We start from the raw sequence: 18448 nt of genomic DNA, 5'->3' as shown, positions 1-18448 counted from the left end.
CAGACAGCCGTCCACACTCCTTCAATGGTGAGCTTTATAGGATAAAGTGCAGTCTGGAACTTACTGCAGATCAGTAACAAACTGGCAGACTTCTAACACCCCAAACCACAATCAGATCTCCCCGACTGCTGAATTTTCCATCCACCAAATGAGTGAGGCCTTTGTCAAAAAATATCCAGTTTGTTCCTTTAAGCTACATTATATAGCAGTCAGCGTGAGTACCATTTACCTGTGTAACATTGTATAGTAATCCACTGTGTACTGACATGATGCACAGACACATGTATATTTTATAGTGCCTTTCACAAGCTCAGGAAATGGGAATTTTAGATTATGTTGCTAGAGTGGGACTTATAAGCTTCTGACTCAGAAGTGAGAGTGCACTCATTAAGCCAAGGCCAATACCAGATAATGTCACAGGGTGGTGTACTAATAATGTTAACGTAACTTATTTTAATGCCATGAGGAGGGGAAAGAGAGTGGGATGAGGGGGGCTGGTGATGGAGTGGAACTGGAGTATGGGGGTGGGGGGGCCCCTCTCCCACTAAACTGCTGGATTCTACATCTGGTGTTTCTCTTCCCATTACCTAATTTCTGTGTTATGGGTTTGGTGATAAAACAGTCATTGCCCCTCCAGGTCATGCATGGCAGTGTGATAAATAACATCCTAATGTTTCACCCTGCTCTATAGCATTATTTTGTCTCAAAGCACCTCACACTGTGAATAACTTTGAAGTGTCAGGAAAGGAAGGCCAGATCAGATTGCCAAAGTGTACGCAAAATGTGGGAGAGGGGGCGGGACTGAATAACCTACAAAGTTACACTCTCAATTCCGTCCCCTCAAATTGTGAAGCAGTTTCCCCCAGAGTCCTAACTGAATAGAACACTCACCTGATCCCGGGGCAGTGGGGATCCTTTCTGTAGTCCAGAGATGAAACTCTGGATTTGATAGGGAGATACACTGGGAAGTCTCTGCCACATCCAGCAACATGGAGGGCTGGCCTTATGGACGGTCAATGTGGGCAGCTGAAGATGGGCTTGATGTAGGCTAGTAGGCTGGAGCAGAGTGCAGGCTCCACATTTCCAGTGCAAAGTGGGTTGGATGTCTCACCTGGGAGGAGAGTGGACATGAATGAATGCAAAGAGCAGCACAAAGATCTTTATATCTGTCATAAATGTCATTTCTAATAGTATTATCAATATGCTCTTTACATGCAACACTTGTATATTTTATTATGTGGTATTATAATTTACATGGAGAGGTGGTCTGTCATCACTAATCCATTTGAAAAGAGATCCTTCAACCAAATAAGTTTGAGAATCACTGCCCTGTGTCATTGAAAGTTTCCTCAATATTATCAACCTGAATTTCAAGCTCTTCCCAACACTTTGAGCTTGATTTTGTGGAGCTGCTGCAGTGGGCGAGATAGTCGACAGCAGGAGGATAAGTATGCAGGAAACCTGCCTGTTATTGGCGGGAACCTCATAAATATTGAAAATCGACCTCTGGCATGTAACTTAAATATAATTCACCAAGATTTAATGCAGCCTCTGCAACTAAATGAAAGGGATATAAATCTCCCATGCCATCGATAACCCACCTCATTTAATTCCGGGAAAGTAAATGTGGCTTACCTGACTCACTGTGAGAGCTCTTGAGAGTGAGTCACGGGCACTACATTGCATTGCCTTTGAAGATTTTTTTCTGTGTTCAAACTTGTTAATCTGACACTCTGAGCACCAGAATCTGAGGTAGGAAGTGACTAAGCTTAAAATGTTGGCTCCAGAAATTACAGGAGGAGCACAAAGTCTAGGAACAGAGGGGCCACTTACTAAAGTGGCATTACATATCTGAGTTTCTAAGGGGAGGCTGTCTCAAAAGAAAGGGAAGAAGGGAGAGAGTGTTGCACAGTGGAAAATATTCACCTTGTACTCCTTCATCCTCGAGCGCAGCGGGGGATTAGCAATGCACAAGAACACCATGCTGCACAGGAATCAATGCAAGCAGTCCAGCAGCAGCAACCGGAGGAAGCATAATGGCAGAAGCAAACGCATGTCCCTAGCACATCTCAGAGTTTACAGGACCCAGGATGATGTACCTACACATGTCGGAGAGACAATACCTGAAGAGACTACACGTCTTCAAGGAGACTGTCACCGAACTGTGTGTCATCATTATGGAAACACTACATCCATGGGAATACTGCGAGCACCCTACGCCAGTGCCATTGCAGCTCTTAACTTCAACGCGGCCAGTTACTTCCCACAGTTTACTGGTGACATCTGCAGCATTTCCAAAGCAGCCACTCACTGCTGCATCAAGGAGGTAACAAAGGCAGTGTACAAGAGGGATGGAAAATTCAAAAGATTCTGGATGGAAGAGGAGGCAGTGGGATTCACAGCCATTGACAGCTTTCAATGTGTTCAAGGCACTCATGTTGCCATCAATGCACCATCTGAACAGTGGGCTGCATTTGTTAATAGAAAGAGATTCTATTCCCTCAATGTGCAGTTAAAATGTGACTATAAGAAGTGAATCATGCAATCACCTAAGTTTCCATTGCCTCGATCATTTGGAGGGTGCTCTCCAGTATGACGCAGTAAAGGTGTCACAGAGAGTTGTTATGTGATGTGCACTGTATAACATCGCCATAAAGAGGGATGAGTATCAGTCCAGAGGAAGAAGAAGAAACAGCAGCCTCATTTATTGTGGGGGATGGGGATGTATAGAATGACAAGGAAGAGGATTCACATCAGAGAGATGCGTGGATGGAATGCCATGGAAGTTAATGCATAGGAAACAATGGTTTCACACTGACCCATTCCCAACCACCAACTGGTCACCACTAAATTACATAAAATCTTGCCTATTTTCGATGGATGATACATATTGTTGCATCTAAGAACTCACAATGCTCTTCCTTGGCCAACACAGAGGCCCGCATCTCAATCTATGAGCAAGCAGCCAGTGTCCTTGAAACACATGATATTAAACATCTTACAACGCTGAAGGGGAAACATCATGAAGTCCCGGCATATGAAAAAATGTGCTGTATAAAGCACAGCAACATTTTAATGTAACACTAACACAATCTTGCTTAAAATATAAACACCAGTGCTACCTCAATGTGTGGAAATGAACTCTTTAAAATACTTCCGTGTGATGTAGCAAGATGCATCCCTAACATCTCCAGACATTTTGAGAGAAGGCTGCTTCTCTCTCTGCTCTGTGCCCTTTGTGACCGTAGTGAGCATCCTCTGGCAGCCCAAGGCCTGGATAGGCCAGGGCATTTAAGGCATCTGTGCCAGAGGAAGCACTCAGGATTATGTCAACATACAGAGTGAAATAGCAATCAGTCATTTTTTTTTAACAGTGCAGAAATCTTTTCAAAGATTTAAAGGAGAAGTCTTTTAAATGTCTTAACTGCTTGTGAGCATCCTCTGGCAGCCCAGAGGAAGCTCCCTTCAAGGAGGTGAAGTATTAGGGCTAAAGGGATACTTAATGTTTTAATCTTTATTTTTAAACTTTGAATCCCTGAGGCAGAACTTCTGCCCAACCTGTGTCCCCATCTTCATCAGTTCCTCCCAGGCCGCTCAACTTCAGCTCACACCCACCCCCGGACCAAATCCGATATCTAGGCAGCCATTTTTAAAGGTTGGGTTTGTAGGATCCGGAATTCTTCCATCTCTCCACTCACAACACAGGAGTGAGAATCTGGGCCAGTTATTTGGTTGATAGTTCTTTAGGAAAGCGGTTTAATCAATTGATTTTACACCACTATTGGTATAAAGTTTGTTAGGAGTGTTGCACATTAACAACAAATATAATATGAGTACATTTACAAGAATATTTTGTTTAAAACATAGAAATACAAAAAAGTCTTAGTTTTGATGTTGAAATTACCATTTGCATCCACAGAATAAAAATGGTTATGCAGTTCCAGAAAATCAAAGTGAAAATGTATCTGGATTCCTGGGGCTCAGAACAAATGAACTGTGCAATCACTGCCTGTAGGTCACAGTGTGTAATGTATGGTAGCATACTGGGAAAGGAAAAAAAACATGTAATAGTACATAACCTGATGTCAACCATTTACTTTCTGCGATTTTAGTCTTGCATTCGGTATTCATAGTGATACAATAAAGTAGCTGATATTAGGTTTTTTAAAATGCAGCAAATTGTTAAATTCTCTCGTTAAGCACATTCGACAGGAACAGCCAGAAAATGTCACTTTAAATACCTCCTGGTCTAATCTCTGACAGTGCTATTAATATTTCTATGTGAAATACCCTTCATCATTCAATAGTGAGTGTTTCAGAACCTCCTGTGATGCAAATCTGGGACGAGAACCAATTATCTTTGGCAATCAACTCATCTTGAGCCTTCAAACTCTTAAGAGCTACTGCTGATGAAATAATAGTTGGTTAATGAGGCAAAACTCCATTCTGTTCTAAATTTTAGCTGTGTTCTAGTATCTCTAAAATCATTAACACAATATCCTGAGATTTATTAATGTGAAAGATCTGATACATGTATCTGGGGATTTCTGAAGAAGGCCAGTCAAAAACAATGCCAGAAGGTTGAGACGTTGCATTTAGCATGTATTAATGATGCCATACCTTACAATGTGAGACAGTGGCTGAGCGGTATTGTCACTATTCCAGAGACCCTGTACTCAGGGCTCTGGGGACATGGGTTCAAATCCCCTTCTCCAAACCAGGTGCTGGAATTTAAATTCAATTAATAAAATACCTTACAAAGATGTCACTTATTGGGGCATTACATCTTGGGCAGAAATTAATGATTGGCTGGAATGAAGAATCGTCAGTTAATGAATGAATCATGTATCAGTTTTGATTTTTTGCAAATCAAAAGCTGTTTGATCCAGTGTAAGTACCAATGACAATAGAAAAGGCAGCACCATTCTTTTTTTTTCAGTTTTCTTTCTATAAAAGTTACTGCTCTTGAATCAGCAAGTAGCAATCAGAATCAGAAAGATAACTCCGTTCTATTGCCCATCACTGTCATACCTTATCTTAATTAACTTTCCAACAGAAATGTTAAAAACAAAGTAAAAGTAGTTATCTTTCCATTTATCTATTCAATTGTTATGTCAAGTTGTTAATACCCAAAAGAAAATCACACTTCGCGTTAAAGTGAATGGGATAAAAATAATGTTCTTCCATTGTCACTTCATTAAAGGTATGAAGCATTTTATCTCCTCACACTTGCCTCTTACTAAAGATAAAGGTTTGCATAGAAGCCAAAGTTTTTGGCAGTTCTCTTCATCAGACGTCTCTCAGGAAGCCCATCTAGGTTATCATCCATGCTCTGTAAAGTCAGCTGATGATTGGGTTGAGCAGAAACTTCTTACACCATGCTATTGTATTTGACAATGTAAATATCAGGTAATTTCTGAGCATTGTTGCAGAGTTGATCCATTTTAGCCCTCTGCACTCCAATAGAACTGCTTTTGAAGCATCTTTTAAGTTCAATATATGTCAACTAGGGCTATAATTATTCTGCAGTTATTGGTCTTATCAGTGTGGCATAATGTGCATTCAGCATACTTAAGTTTTAATGCCTTGTGCTCATCCTTTCAGTAAGGTTATCACGACTAAAGACCGTTATGCTGAACATAAGACAGGTTTTTTTTAGTGCGACCAGAGTGTAAATTTGGGTGTCTGCTTTTTCATTACAGTAGAAATATATCATACAAAGCTTTACTAGCTATAAGACATTTATTATGTCTGATTGCTGACTATTGTTCTAATAAAATGATAGACTGAAGGGGATTTCAAAACTTCCCATTGTGCCAAGCTTGGTTTAAAATGGACCTGGCACAAAGTTAAAATGGTGTGAGAATGCCAAGTGGCTGCATTTCCGCACCATTTGACTTAAAGCTGCTTTTATATTGGTCTTTAGATTTGGAACCTGAAAGCCAGCAGCCAGCATTAATACCGTTACAAATCCATTTACGGGATTGACAAGCTTGCAGGCAAGCTATGGGAAATGGATTTAATAGCACAAACACGAAGAGCTGGCTCACAGATAAAGGAATTCCAAAATCTGAATTAAAAATAGACCAACATAAAAGCAACTGAAGTGCACTCAGATATGTGATTGGAAACTAACTCCCAAGAGTAGTACTAAAATAAAAGCAAAAGACTACAGATGCTGGAGATCTAAAATAAAAACAGTGTGTGCTGGAAAAACTCAGCAGGTCTGGTAGCATCCGTGGGGAGAGAAACAGTTCACGTTTCTAGTCTCTTTCCGAAGAAGAGTCAGATTGGATCCTACGGTTTAATATCTTTAGGGTTGAATGCTTCTGGCTGGTTGTATCTAGAGATTTATCACTGGCTTCAAACCAAGTTATACTGAATTGGAAATTGTGCATTTAATGTGGTTGAGAATATTTTGAGTACTTTTTATTATTAAGTTGGGGAGAGCAGTTTTATGGTGACATAAAGCACATTACAATTTATTTTAAGTTGTAATATGTCCAGTGAAACATATTAGCAATCTGTAGTATGAAATCATTTTCTCTGCAATGCAACTGAACATCAATTTGCCTACCTTCAATAAATATTAAAGGGCTAAAATGCATGGGATAAAAATAAGACCCTTTCATTATCTCTGCACTATTGAAAGTCGGTAAGAAGTCTCACAACACCAGGTTAAAGTCCAACAGGTTTATTTGGTAGCAAATACCATAAGCTTTCGGAGCGCTGCTCCTTTGTCAGATGGAGTGGAAACGTGCTCTCAAACAGTGCACAGAGACACAAAATCAAGTTACAGAATACTAATTGGAATGCGAATCCCTACAGCCAGCCAGGTCTTAAAGGTACAGACAATGTGGGTGGAGGGAGCATTCCAGTTCACCCCAGTCCAACGCCGGCAGTATTTGCTACCAAATAAACCTGTTGGACTTTAACCTGGTGTTGTGAGACTTCTTACTGTGTTCACCCCAGTCCAACGCCGGCATCTCCACATTATGGCTACTATTGAAAGTCGCCATAGTCCCAGAGGACCATAGGTTGCTCTCCCCCGTTTTTTGAGAGAGAGAGAGCTGACTGGTGGTGATTTAACCTGAGGATCACCACACCTCAGGCGAGCAAAAGGTTGAGAAGGTGGCATCTTCATGGATAACCTCAAGCGGTATGGAAATTGAACCCATGCTCTTCATTACTATTGGCTAAAGATACAAAGCAATTTATCTCATCACTTCAGTGGTTTCTGATGAGTAATTAATCCATGGACCTTAGGGCATTGATCTCTACTTAGCTACAGATCTGAAATTTCAAACTAAATGTTCATGATGAAGGTTAAATTATCTGAACCTTGAGGAAAACATCATGGCCATGATTCTCCTGAATTAGTACTAAGTGCTGACGCCAACGGGAAACCCGCTGACGTTTCCCGCAGACGTTAGCAGCGTCTATCAAGTGGGATTCTCCCACCTGATGGATGCTAATTTTTAAATGGTACACTCATCTCTGCGATCATTTACCATTCCCCCCCTCACAAAAAATGAAATGGTGCCCCTCCACTCACCAGGGGAGCACCAACAACCACTCACCAAAAGGGTGGTATTCTCCTCCCAGCCCACAAATAATACCCCTCCACAACCAACACACCACACATGCATGAGGATGACCCAACCTGAACCACCACAAAGTGCTCAGGCACTGTTTTGGAAGGGCGTCTTGATCTCGCAGTGCACTAGGAGACCCCCGTCCCTCCCCCCCACGGACATCAGAGCATAGGGGCCCTTCCAATGAGTCCCCCTTCATGACACTTGACATGCCCCCACATCATGATACCCTGATACCCGACATGACCACATCATGATCCCCTACATGTCCCCCTTTATGCTCCACCTCTGCAGGACTCCCCCTGCATCACCCCTCCCCCCCCCTGCATAGCCCGCCTGTCATAGCCCCTCCACCATCATAGCCCCCACACAGACCCCATCCCCACTCAGGCCACACACATTCGGGAACCAACCGGCTCTGCCAGTGTACTCGGTGGGAACTGCCCAGCCATGTCTCAACCACCTGTGGGTTTCAGTGGCTTCCGAGCCCCCCAGTATGGCTATCGCATCTGGTCTCCACTATTGGTGACCATTAGTGATTCTGGCCGATCTCGCAACACGCCCAAAGGTTGGAAGGAGCTGGGAGAATCCGCATCGAATGGATTATGCATATTTAATTGCTACTTTAAATATGCTAATTGGCCTCGCGCCCTTTCTGGGTGTGATCCGGTTTCTGCTATTAGAAAGGGACTGGGATAATTGCAAACTGTTTGGCACCGGACACGAAACTGATTTTTAAGCCTGCTGGCTATTTTCCGGGATCATCGTGAACTGCGCCAGGCAAGAAGAGGTTGGAAAATCGCCCCCATAAGGTACGTTTCAGAATCATGAATGTAACTGCAAAACAAAATTACTTGCAACATAGTGATGATGAAAGATTGTTCAGGAGTGAAAAGGTAGGCTTTTGGTGGAAAGGGAAACCTTCTGTTTAAAGTGATTCCTCATAACTCTTAAAGAATGTATATAACACTATTTACCATGTTCAAGAAAAAAACAATCAATTAATCAGATAGCTTTCAGGCTGATTGAGACTTGCAATTTGTATTTCAGCTTTCTTCCTGAGCCGCAGATTCAGACATAGCCAGCATTCATGCAGTGGGGCATAACCTCTAGTTTAAGTGGCTCTGAAGGGGAGTAGACACCTGAGATGCCATCCGCATAAGCCTGAAAATAGCCGACTTCAATTAGCAGCCTGCAGGGCTAATCCCAAGAGATTCTCATGACAGAAATAATACTACCGACAGCAATGCCCAGCTGTCTCAGCTATGGTTGCGGCAACACTGGGACTATTTTGTTAGATGGAGTATGTAATCAGCTGTATCTGTACAAACCTTCAGTACTATTCTTACCCAGATATGTCCAGCTGTTTTTTTTAAGGCAATAACATAGCAGTAAACTGCTTTTACTCGGAGTATGCCATTCACATCTGCTTCACTTTTCTTTGGAAAAGAAAAGTTCTTCTGATCTCCAGTTTTGCTTGAAGATTGTTATTTTTATACCCAAGCAATCCAATTTGTGACTACACATCCTGTAAAAGGCACCTCTCGTTTAAACTGTTCAGAAAATTAATATTATTCTGTAATGTAAATAAAATCAGATGGTCAAAAACCATCGAGGGTTTTTTGCCTGGGGCGTTAACAAGGATTTATCTTTGGGTGAAATAACTAAAGCACAATGATAAGTTCAAGCGATGATTGCCTTATCAGTCATCGGTCTGCCAGAAAAATCCAATTATGTGAGAGAAAGGTTTGAGATAAACTGTTCTGAACCTCGGGGGGGAAACAGGAAACCAAATTAACTGAATGACGCCCAAATTAAGAAATTACCAACAGGATTTTATCTTTTCTAACTTTTACTTTAATTTACATTGGTTCTGATTCATGTTAAATATGAATTAACATGCAAATGATAATTCAAATAAGTGTAAATTTCACTTTCCAAATAACCAATTCAACAGAGATTTGTCTTACATAACCACAAACGCCCACATCACTCCCTGCAGACCATGCCGCTACACAGTTCCACAATGTGCTGCTCTTTAATCACACAGTGTAGATCAGGTACTATCTGGCAATAGTTTTCAACATCCCCACCCCTCTCCCTGTCCTGAATTTCACTGGCACGATTATCGTCAGCAAAGTACAATTTTCTCGCTCTCTCGCTCTCCTCTCTCTCTTTCTCGCTCTCTCTCAGGTCATGACTGTCCCAATGGTGTAACTTTTCAGATGTCCTTGTCAACCAACCAAAACACCCTGGTTCACAGTTTGGCCATTTCTGGAAATAGCACCCAGCTCTTTGGCATCCGAGGTATAGAGTCATAGAGGTTTACAGCATGGAAACAGGCCCTTTGGCCCAACTTGTCCATGCCGCCCTTTTTTTTTTCAAACCCCTAAACTAATCCCAATTGCCCGCATTTGGCCTATGTCCCTCAATACCCATCGTACCCACGTAACTACCTAAATGCTTTTTAAAAGATAAAATTGTACCCGCCTCTACTACTACCTCTGGCAGCTTGTTCCAGACACTCACCACCCTCTGTATGAACAAATTGCCCCTCTGGACACTTTTGTATCTCTCCCCTCTCACCTTAAACCTATGCCCTCTAGTTTTAGACTCCCCTGCCTTTGGGAAAAGGTATTGACTGTATATGCTGCTCATTATTTTATAGACCTCTATAAGGTCACCCCTCAGCCTCCTATGCTCCAGAGAAAAAAGTCCCAGTCTATTCAGCCTCTCCTTATAACTCAATCCAACAAGTCCCAGTAGCATCCTAGTAAATCTTTTCTGCACTCTTTCTAGTTTAATAATATCCTTTCTATAATAGGGTGACCAGAATTGCACACAGTATTCCAAGTGTGGCCTTACCAATGTCTTGTACAACTTTAACAAGACGTCCCAACTCCTGTATTCAATGTTCTGACCGATGAAACCAAGCATGCCGAATGCCTTCTTCACCACTCTGTCCACCTGTGACGCGTATTAGTACAGCTTTCCAATTTTTCAACCTTTTTAGCCAGCTTGCTCATTGCCTCCTGGATCTTTTCTTCCTTTTCTGCCAAACAGAAAAACTGGCATCTTCTCGAGAACGATTGCTTCTTCTTCTCATAAGAATTTTGGTGTGTTCTTTTTTTCTGTCTCTATCAGCTTTCTCTTTGTGTCTGCATTTGTGCCTTCACCTTCCATCTTGTCTGCTCACAAAAACACGAAGTAGGAGCAGCAGTAGGCCATTCAGCCCTTGAGCTTGCTCCGCCGCTCAGTAAGATCATGGCTGTTCTATTTGTGTTCTGAATTCCACATTCCCACCAACCCCAATAAACTTTGGTCTTCTTGCCTAACAAGAATCTATCTACCCCTGCCTTAAGAATATTCAATGACCCTGCTTCCAAGGGTTACAAAGTTGCACAACCCTCTAAATATTTCTCCTCACCCTTGTCCTAAAAGGGAGATCCCTGATTTTAAAACAGTGCCCCCTAGTTCTGGATTCACCCACAAACATGAGGAAACGTCCTCTCAACATCCACCTTTCTTGCTTCCAGGTCAAGGGTATTCAGGTCACATATATCATTATTTCTTATTTATTGAAGAAAGGTACAATTGATTACTTTACAATCGATGCAAAGTTCCTTTCAAGCGTTCTTAAAAACAATGACATTTATCACAGACATTTTGAAGAAATTACAAATTTTCCTTATTGTACTGCTTCCAGATCAATTCAAGCCTAAAACTGAGCTTAACATTTCTAAAAATAATCATCTATTTAAACTACCCACCTCCAGCAAGAAAAACCATGGACAAGTGCAGCAACATAAAAGCATTGCACTATTTAAATGCAACATCAGTGCATACACTTTGCAGTCCTCACTGTTTGGTGTTTGAGATATAACTGCAATAACACCTATGTCTTGCTGCTGCACTCTGGCAGTTGAGGATCATTATGCTGTAATACAGCATATGAATAAAAGCATATCTAGGTTCGCATGGCATTGGTTGATTGGCCATTATCTATTAGTAACTAACTCAGCAGGAGTGCACATTCAAGAACTGTAATACGGTAGGTTTTGTGTTGAATTGAAATTTCACGAATAACGTGTAAAATGTTTTTAAAAATTAAGATATGATTTCTGTTTACTTTGGAACTGAGATTAAGATATGAACTTTCCATAGTTCAACCCAAGGTTGCAAAAAATACTACTCAAATATTTATTTAGCAGACTTTATCCGTATTTTATCCCAGTATCTTTTCAATGATGCTGTTTTGTTCATGTAGAGACAATTGGACACAGTTGAATGTTTTCTCCAAAATAAAGCTGTTGAGTCCAGTTTTTGCTGAGTTCTTGTGCTAGTTGTTTTCAATGTCAAGAAGATTTTTTGTCTTAAGGGGCAGAAGTCCCCCACCAGCAGGTTTGCAGGCAGAGTGGCTCGTAAAGTTGCCCTGGGGATCGTTCTACTGCGCTCCCACATGCCCCATACCTACCCTCAATCTTACAGGGGGCCCTCACCCATTTAAGCCCCTCACGTGGCAAGTCCTGGACTGAAGAGGGAACCTGGCAGGTCACCCTACTTGGGCTTCAGGTGGGAGATGCCCTTTCACTGGCTCCCTTTCCACGTGGGGCTTCCCCTCCCCCCAGCCCCAAGGTTTTCACCCATCGGATGCTCCCTCTTTACTGGACCTTGCCAACCGGACCGCTACCCCCCCCCCCCTTATCCTTTCCTCGTCTTTCCTCCCAACTCCATCACAAGCCCTCAAACACTTACTCCATCCTGGCTGTAGGACTTAGAATCTGGGGACAACTTGTAGTCTCAGGAGTGGCCTTTGCACCTGGTGGTTCTTCTGTGAATAGATTGTGAAATGGTTGCAAGGCAGCCGGCATCAGTGGGACGTGTTCCCTATTAACTCACCCTGCCCCATCACCTGAAACCCTAGTGCCCGTAAAGTTCTGCCCAAGGAAATACTTTTAGACTGTTCATATCCTAATTGGGTTTTGAATGGAGGCCAAAAACAATACAAGCAGGTCATAAAGAACATGACACAAAGCAAGAGTACAGTTCAGATGATAAATTGAATATAATATTCCAGGCGCAGAAGCATTCACTTACTAGCAATTGTATCTAAATGTATGCAGTTAGCAAGAATTTACTCTTGCCAACATAACAGCTATTTCACTTCAAAAGTAATTAATAGCATTAAAACACTTTGAAATATTTGCCTGTAAAAGGTGGTGTATAATTGTAAGTATTGTGGCAAAACAAATACAAATAATGCAGAAAAAATGTTGAAAAATTGCGTGGTAGATATTAATTAAGACACAATTGGACCTTTTGATTCTACTGCAAAACTTATCACTTTTGTCTTTCAGAACATGAAAAGCACAGACTCTGCAAAAGCGCAGATTACATGAATCTACACTTCAAAGTGAAGTGGTTGTATAATGAGTATGTAAAAGACCTGCCAGCTTTCAAGAATTCAGTCCCAGAGTACCCAGCGTAAGTATTGCTCTATCAATTCAGAAATTAACTCATGATATGGCCAGTATTAGGTTTTTCACAGCAATTTTACCGTTCAATGTTACAAAATTTTAGTGATTGAAGGCATTTATGGATGCTTGGACTTCAGGAGAGCAAGTGGGAACATGTAATAATGTCTCTCTTTGTTACTTCACCTGTGTGATGCTACCCTCCATTCCCAAGATCTACAGATTTAAAAAGTTCCTAGCGCTGTTGAAACAGCAGTTTCCTGTTTTTATATTTTTGTGTGGGCACAAAGATGCTGCAAATCTGCCACTGAAAAACTCAGATTATCACAATAATTTCAGTAGGACACTTCCTCAAAACCTTATTGTAATGAAAGCCACAGATCTTCTTTCATCTGAAAACCAAGTGTACGTTTGTCTGCTTTGCAGCAGTACAACTATTTGGACTCGGGTTCCAACTTGCATCATTGTGTGGGCTAGACTATGATTCCCTTCATTATAAATGTATGAAGCAAGCAAAAGCATTAGACTCGGTCAAAACACCTCCAGATTGGCTAAAGGTGTCCTGTCAAACTAATTTAATTAATTAATTTATGTTTGACAAGTTCACAACCAGTTCCAAGTAAATAATTTCCAATATAACATAGAAATTTTTAATAAAATTGTACTGGTTCAGTACTAAATCATGACATCAAATGATAAATTGTAAATTAGCAAATAATATCAATACAAAAATAATACTTTAAAATAAAATATCTTGCTTTTTGGAATATATTGTTCTTTGTGTGGTTGCATAAAATTATTTTACTGAACTTCCATTGTAAACCAGTCTGCTAAAATTATGTTTCTTTAATTTTGCAGATAGGGAAAAAAAATTCTTGGCATTTAATTAAAATGAAAATATATTGAGGGTTTTTTATGTATTAAAGAATCATAGATAAATGAATGAATAGATATTCAATGCTTTACATAATTCTATAGTTCTACTTTATATACAAATTTTATCATTTGGTGTGCAGATAACGAGCAAACATAAAGACTGACCAAGTGACAGCTGTCGTTATCACCACGAATGAGAGAATAGAGCTAGAACAATCACGATACAAAACCACACTCTAATGAAAAAAATCAGCAGATTTTATAATATACTTCACCCAACAGTTAGATCATCAACATCAAAGATATTGTTATGCATTTTTTAACCAACTCTTTGGTCACTGTCTGCTGTTCATAAGCTAAGTGAAATGGAGAGCAGACAACCATGAAACATTGCTTCATGACAGAACAGAGGACACAATGGGGAAAACTGCACTGAAAACAGGCAGACCTGCAGAGTGGGTGGATAAATGGCAAATTAAATTCAATATAATGAAGTGTTTCATTTTAGAGCAATAAAAATGTCGCCTATTCCCTGGAATTTAAGTAACTAAATGGAATAGAGGAAGACAGTTGGGAATATAGATACATTAACACGAAAGGAACGATGCAAGTTGATAAGACCATAAAGAATGAAACAAGTATTGGGATTAATTTATAGAATGCCAAAGCAGAATGGGGTATTGTTAAATTTGTACAGAACCTTGGCTAGACCTCAATTGGAATGTTTTCTGAATGGTACAAAAATGATTTTGAAATATTAGAGAAAGCCCAGAAAAGATTTACATGTAAGTTGCAAGGATAAAATTAATAGGATACAACTAACAGGAAAGATTGAATAGGCAGTGGTTCTTTTCTCTGGCAGACAAGAGTAAAAGGCCTGATAGAGATCTTTAACGTTACGATTATGAAGGGATTCGAGAGGGCAAATGGGGAGAAACTGTTTCTGCATATGAATGAGTCCAAAAAAAGGAGTACAATTATGAGATAGCAACCACCTTATAATAACTCCAGGAGTCGGCTGTGAAGGAACCGTGTTTTATTGCACAAATGAAAATAAACAATAACCACAAGCCTGTGGTGAAAACAACAGGTCCCAACTAGGACTAAAAGGTTAATGGGCCCTCTTAGAGTCTTGTCTTATATAGGGCTCAGTATACGAGCTCCACCTGGTGGGCTAATTACCAGTTTTCAAGGAGCTCGTATTCAATAAGCCCAACTGGGAGGTGAATTAATGATTCCCCATGCAGATCATGGGGGTTATCAGGCACATGATCAAATTTAGGATGTGTTACTTCACACGCTCAGTGCTTTTGTCTCTTGGAAATGGTGTGAAATAGTGGGAAAATTTCCAGGACGATTAACGATTCAACAGGACACAACATGAATGTTCCTTCCATGATTGTAACAAACAATATACTGGCTGATGGGGTGTTTATTCCTATATGATGGGAATTCTATGGACAACCACATCCTCTAAGCATCCCACTGAATGTCGATTTAAAATTCAGACCCATAGGTCTGGTCTGCACTCTCTGGGATTATCTGCAGTAAGGTTCAAACCCTGCATCTTCTGACTGTGAGGTGGGTACAGAAAGTGGTGAGAGAGCATTAGATCTGCCATGTCGGACAGTTGAAATGGGAAGCTTTGACGCATTTAAGAGCGGGCATGAGCAAGAAGGGAAATAAGGGTTGGAGGAGACAGGGTGGGAAGGGTTAATTAGGAGCTTTGTATAAAGAGTGACATAGGCTAGTTGGACCAAATGGCCTGTTTCTGTGCTGTAAATTCCATGCAATTCTCTCTGGCTGAATTGTCTTCAGGAGCATGTCAGCCCATGCTATACTAATGGGTTCTGCAACTTGCTACCACAACAGCAGAATATACTACTAGCGATAAATAATAGGAGAACCAATGTTCTACCCATTGGAAGGTCAGACTGTATTCATGTTTACTTTAATAGATGGAAATAAACCTAGAAAAGCTATTGTGAATATTGTCCAGTGGAAAATACAGGCCAGATGTTTTCTCTAAATTTCTGTCCTTCCGTATTAGGATAATAGACATTATCATTTAAACTGTTCTGCTCTGATGGAGTGTGTCTCATGAAATACTGTCAAATATTTTCTTTGATTGTTTCCTTCTTTACCCTTATCAATGCACAGCTGTTTATGAGCCATATTAATTGTGAATGAAGGGGATGACATATTTCTCAAATTTAAAAGGTATTAAAATTTGAAACTATTTTTCCACAGCTGGTTTGAACCATTTGTTATACAGTGGTTGGATGAGAATGAAGAGGTGTCCAGAGACTTCCTGCATGGAGCATTGGAACGAGACAAGAAGGATGGCGTAAGACAATTTGTATCTACCACTGTATGAACTGACTGCTGCATTTGAATGTGCAGAAAAAGCAGTTTGAGTTATTTTAGTTGGAGACACACTGATTTGGCAGTATACATAGAATCATACAGCACAGCAGAAAGCCATTCTGTCCGCCATTGATCAAAAAAAACACTGAACCGAAAAGATATGTTGGAGTAATGACCAAAATCTTGGTCAAAGAGGTGCACTTTAAGTAGAGTCTTAAGAGGAGAGGGTAGTGGTGATATGTCCAGGTAACAAAGAAAAGATGGATCTGAGTGGGGCCAATAAGAAAAAAAGGGAGGCAAAAGTAATGGGCTTCTGTCTGGAGCTGCACCCAAATACACATGTAAATGGATTCATAGGAGTTTTGGATTAATGGATGGCACAGTGGTTCACACTGTTGCCTCACAGCACCAGGGACCCAGATTCGAATCCTGGCTTGGGTCACTGTCCGTGTGGAGTTTGCACGTTCTCCCCATGTCTGCGTGGGTTTACTCCGGGTGCTCCGGTTTCCTCCCACAGTCTGAAAGAGACGTGCTGGTTAGGTGCATTGACCCGAATAGGCACTGGCTTGTGGCGACTGGGGGAATTTCACAGTAACTTCATTGCTGTGTTAATGTAAGCCTTACTTGTGACTAATTAATAAACTTTTAACTTTAACAGAGGCAATAATGTAATGCTGCTTAAATGCTTTTTCAGTATTTTTTTCAGGTCGATAGAAAGCTACTTTCACTTCTATATACATATATATGTTTTATTGGCCTAAAAGGAACAACAGATTTAGCATCAACAAACTAATAAAAAAGGAATTGTTGCTATAGGTACAATCACAGCTTCTTACTATGTTTTGGATGCATATAATTCAAGTTAAATAAAGGTTAGACAAATGCCATTCTTTTATTATAGGCAGGTAGAAGATTTTTTTCCACTTTTAGCTTTAAATGTCTGTTATGAAATCGGCAAGTGAGTGCTGTAGCCTTATAATAAACTGATATTTTTCACTTGACTGAGAGTGTCAGTACTGTTTAGGCAGTTTGGATTTATTAGAATTCCTATTACTTAGTAAATTCAAATATCTGTCACATTCATTTATGTAATAATATGACAAGAAGTCAGCAACTCCCTCAGTAGAAAATACAGTGTAATCATTCCGTACATTGCCTAATATGAAGTATCTGAAATACCCTCAATTCCTGTATTTATTAGCTAAATATATGTTAAATACTATTTGATCTCCTATGGCATTGCCAGTTTATAATAATACATTAGAATATAAAGTAATAAATTCAGATGAAATGTATCTTTCATCGGGCATTACTGGCTAGGCTTCCATTTGTTGCCCAAGCCTAGCTGCCCCTGGGAAGTGATGGTGAGCTGCTCCATGTGTGGTAGCTACATTCACTGTGCTGTTAGAAAGAGAGGCCGTGATTCTCCCAAAGTGCTGAATTGGCGGAAAAACTGTTCTAGATCCTGACTGTTTTCTCAGTTCAGCTTCTCACCGAACCTCCACACTCTGTGAACTGCAGAGGTCCCTGTCATGAATATCACTAAAAACCCAGGGAGGCGGGGTCTATTTGTGCCAGAGTCTGACAGTTCTGGAACTCCGCTTATGCACAGTGGCTCCGATCTGTCAGGCTCCCTGTTTGCTGGCCAGCTTGATCGCTGGCCAGCCCAGGACCCTGACAGTGCGGCCCCTCCAACCACCCCCCCCCCCCCCCCCCCCCTCCCCATTGCCCGATCACGGCCCCCACAGCAATTCCTGGCCCCACCCCCTTGACACTGCCCGATGCCCAGTGGGCAGTGCTAAGGTGCCCCCTGGGCATGGACACTTTGTCCCTTGGGCAGTGCTAGGGGGCATAGGCTGGCACTGCCAGGGTGCCCATGCCCAGGGAGCACCCCCCGCCACTCAACCCCCTGTGGGGCCCCAATTGCCCCCCCCCCCCCCTTCATTCTGGCGCAGTCTCCCGCTTGTTCCCCAAACGTGGGGATCTAGTGTAAACCCCGCCGGAATGAAGTACTCCTGGTAGGGTGGGAGATTCAATCAGGACCGAAAAGTTCCTGATAATCATATTTAAAATACATTTTAAAAAGATTCAAATTACTTACCTGCCTTCCTGCCGGTTTCCAGCGTGGTCTGACCG

The 18448-nt window shown here is 41.2% G+C and overlaps 1 protein-coding gene across 1 annotated transcript in view; it reads left to right on the top strand.

Moving 5' to 3' along the window:
• The window catches only part of LOC144479695 (protein unc-13 homolog A-like), a 243852-nt gene that overhangs the window by 179586 nt on the left and 45818 nt on the right, over positions 1 to 18448 (top strand). Inside the window, exons 28-29 of the mRNA XM_078198723.1 lie at positions 12953 to 13079; positions 16196 to 16292. Coding sequence (XP_078054849.1) covers positions 12953 to 13079; positions 16196 to 16292 — 224 coding nt within the window. The remainder of the gene's footprint in view (positions 1 to 12952; positions 13080 to 16195; positions 16293 to 18448) is intronic.

Source organism: Mustelus asterias, chromosome 26, assembly GCF_964213995.1.
Source record: "Mustelus asterias chromosome 26, sMusAst1.hap1.1, whole genome shotgun sequence".
Lineage (NCBI taxonomy): Eukaryota > Metazoa > Chordata > Chondrichthyes > Carcharhiniformes > Triakidae > Mustelus > Mustelus asterias.
Note: the sequence above shows the minus strand (reverse complement) of the source record. Positions and strands in the feature narration are given on the sequence as shown.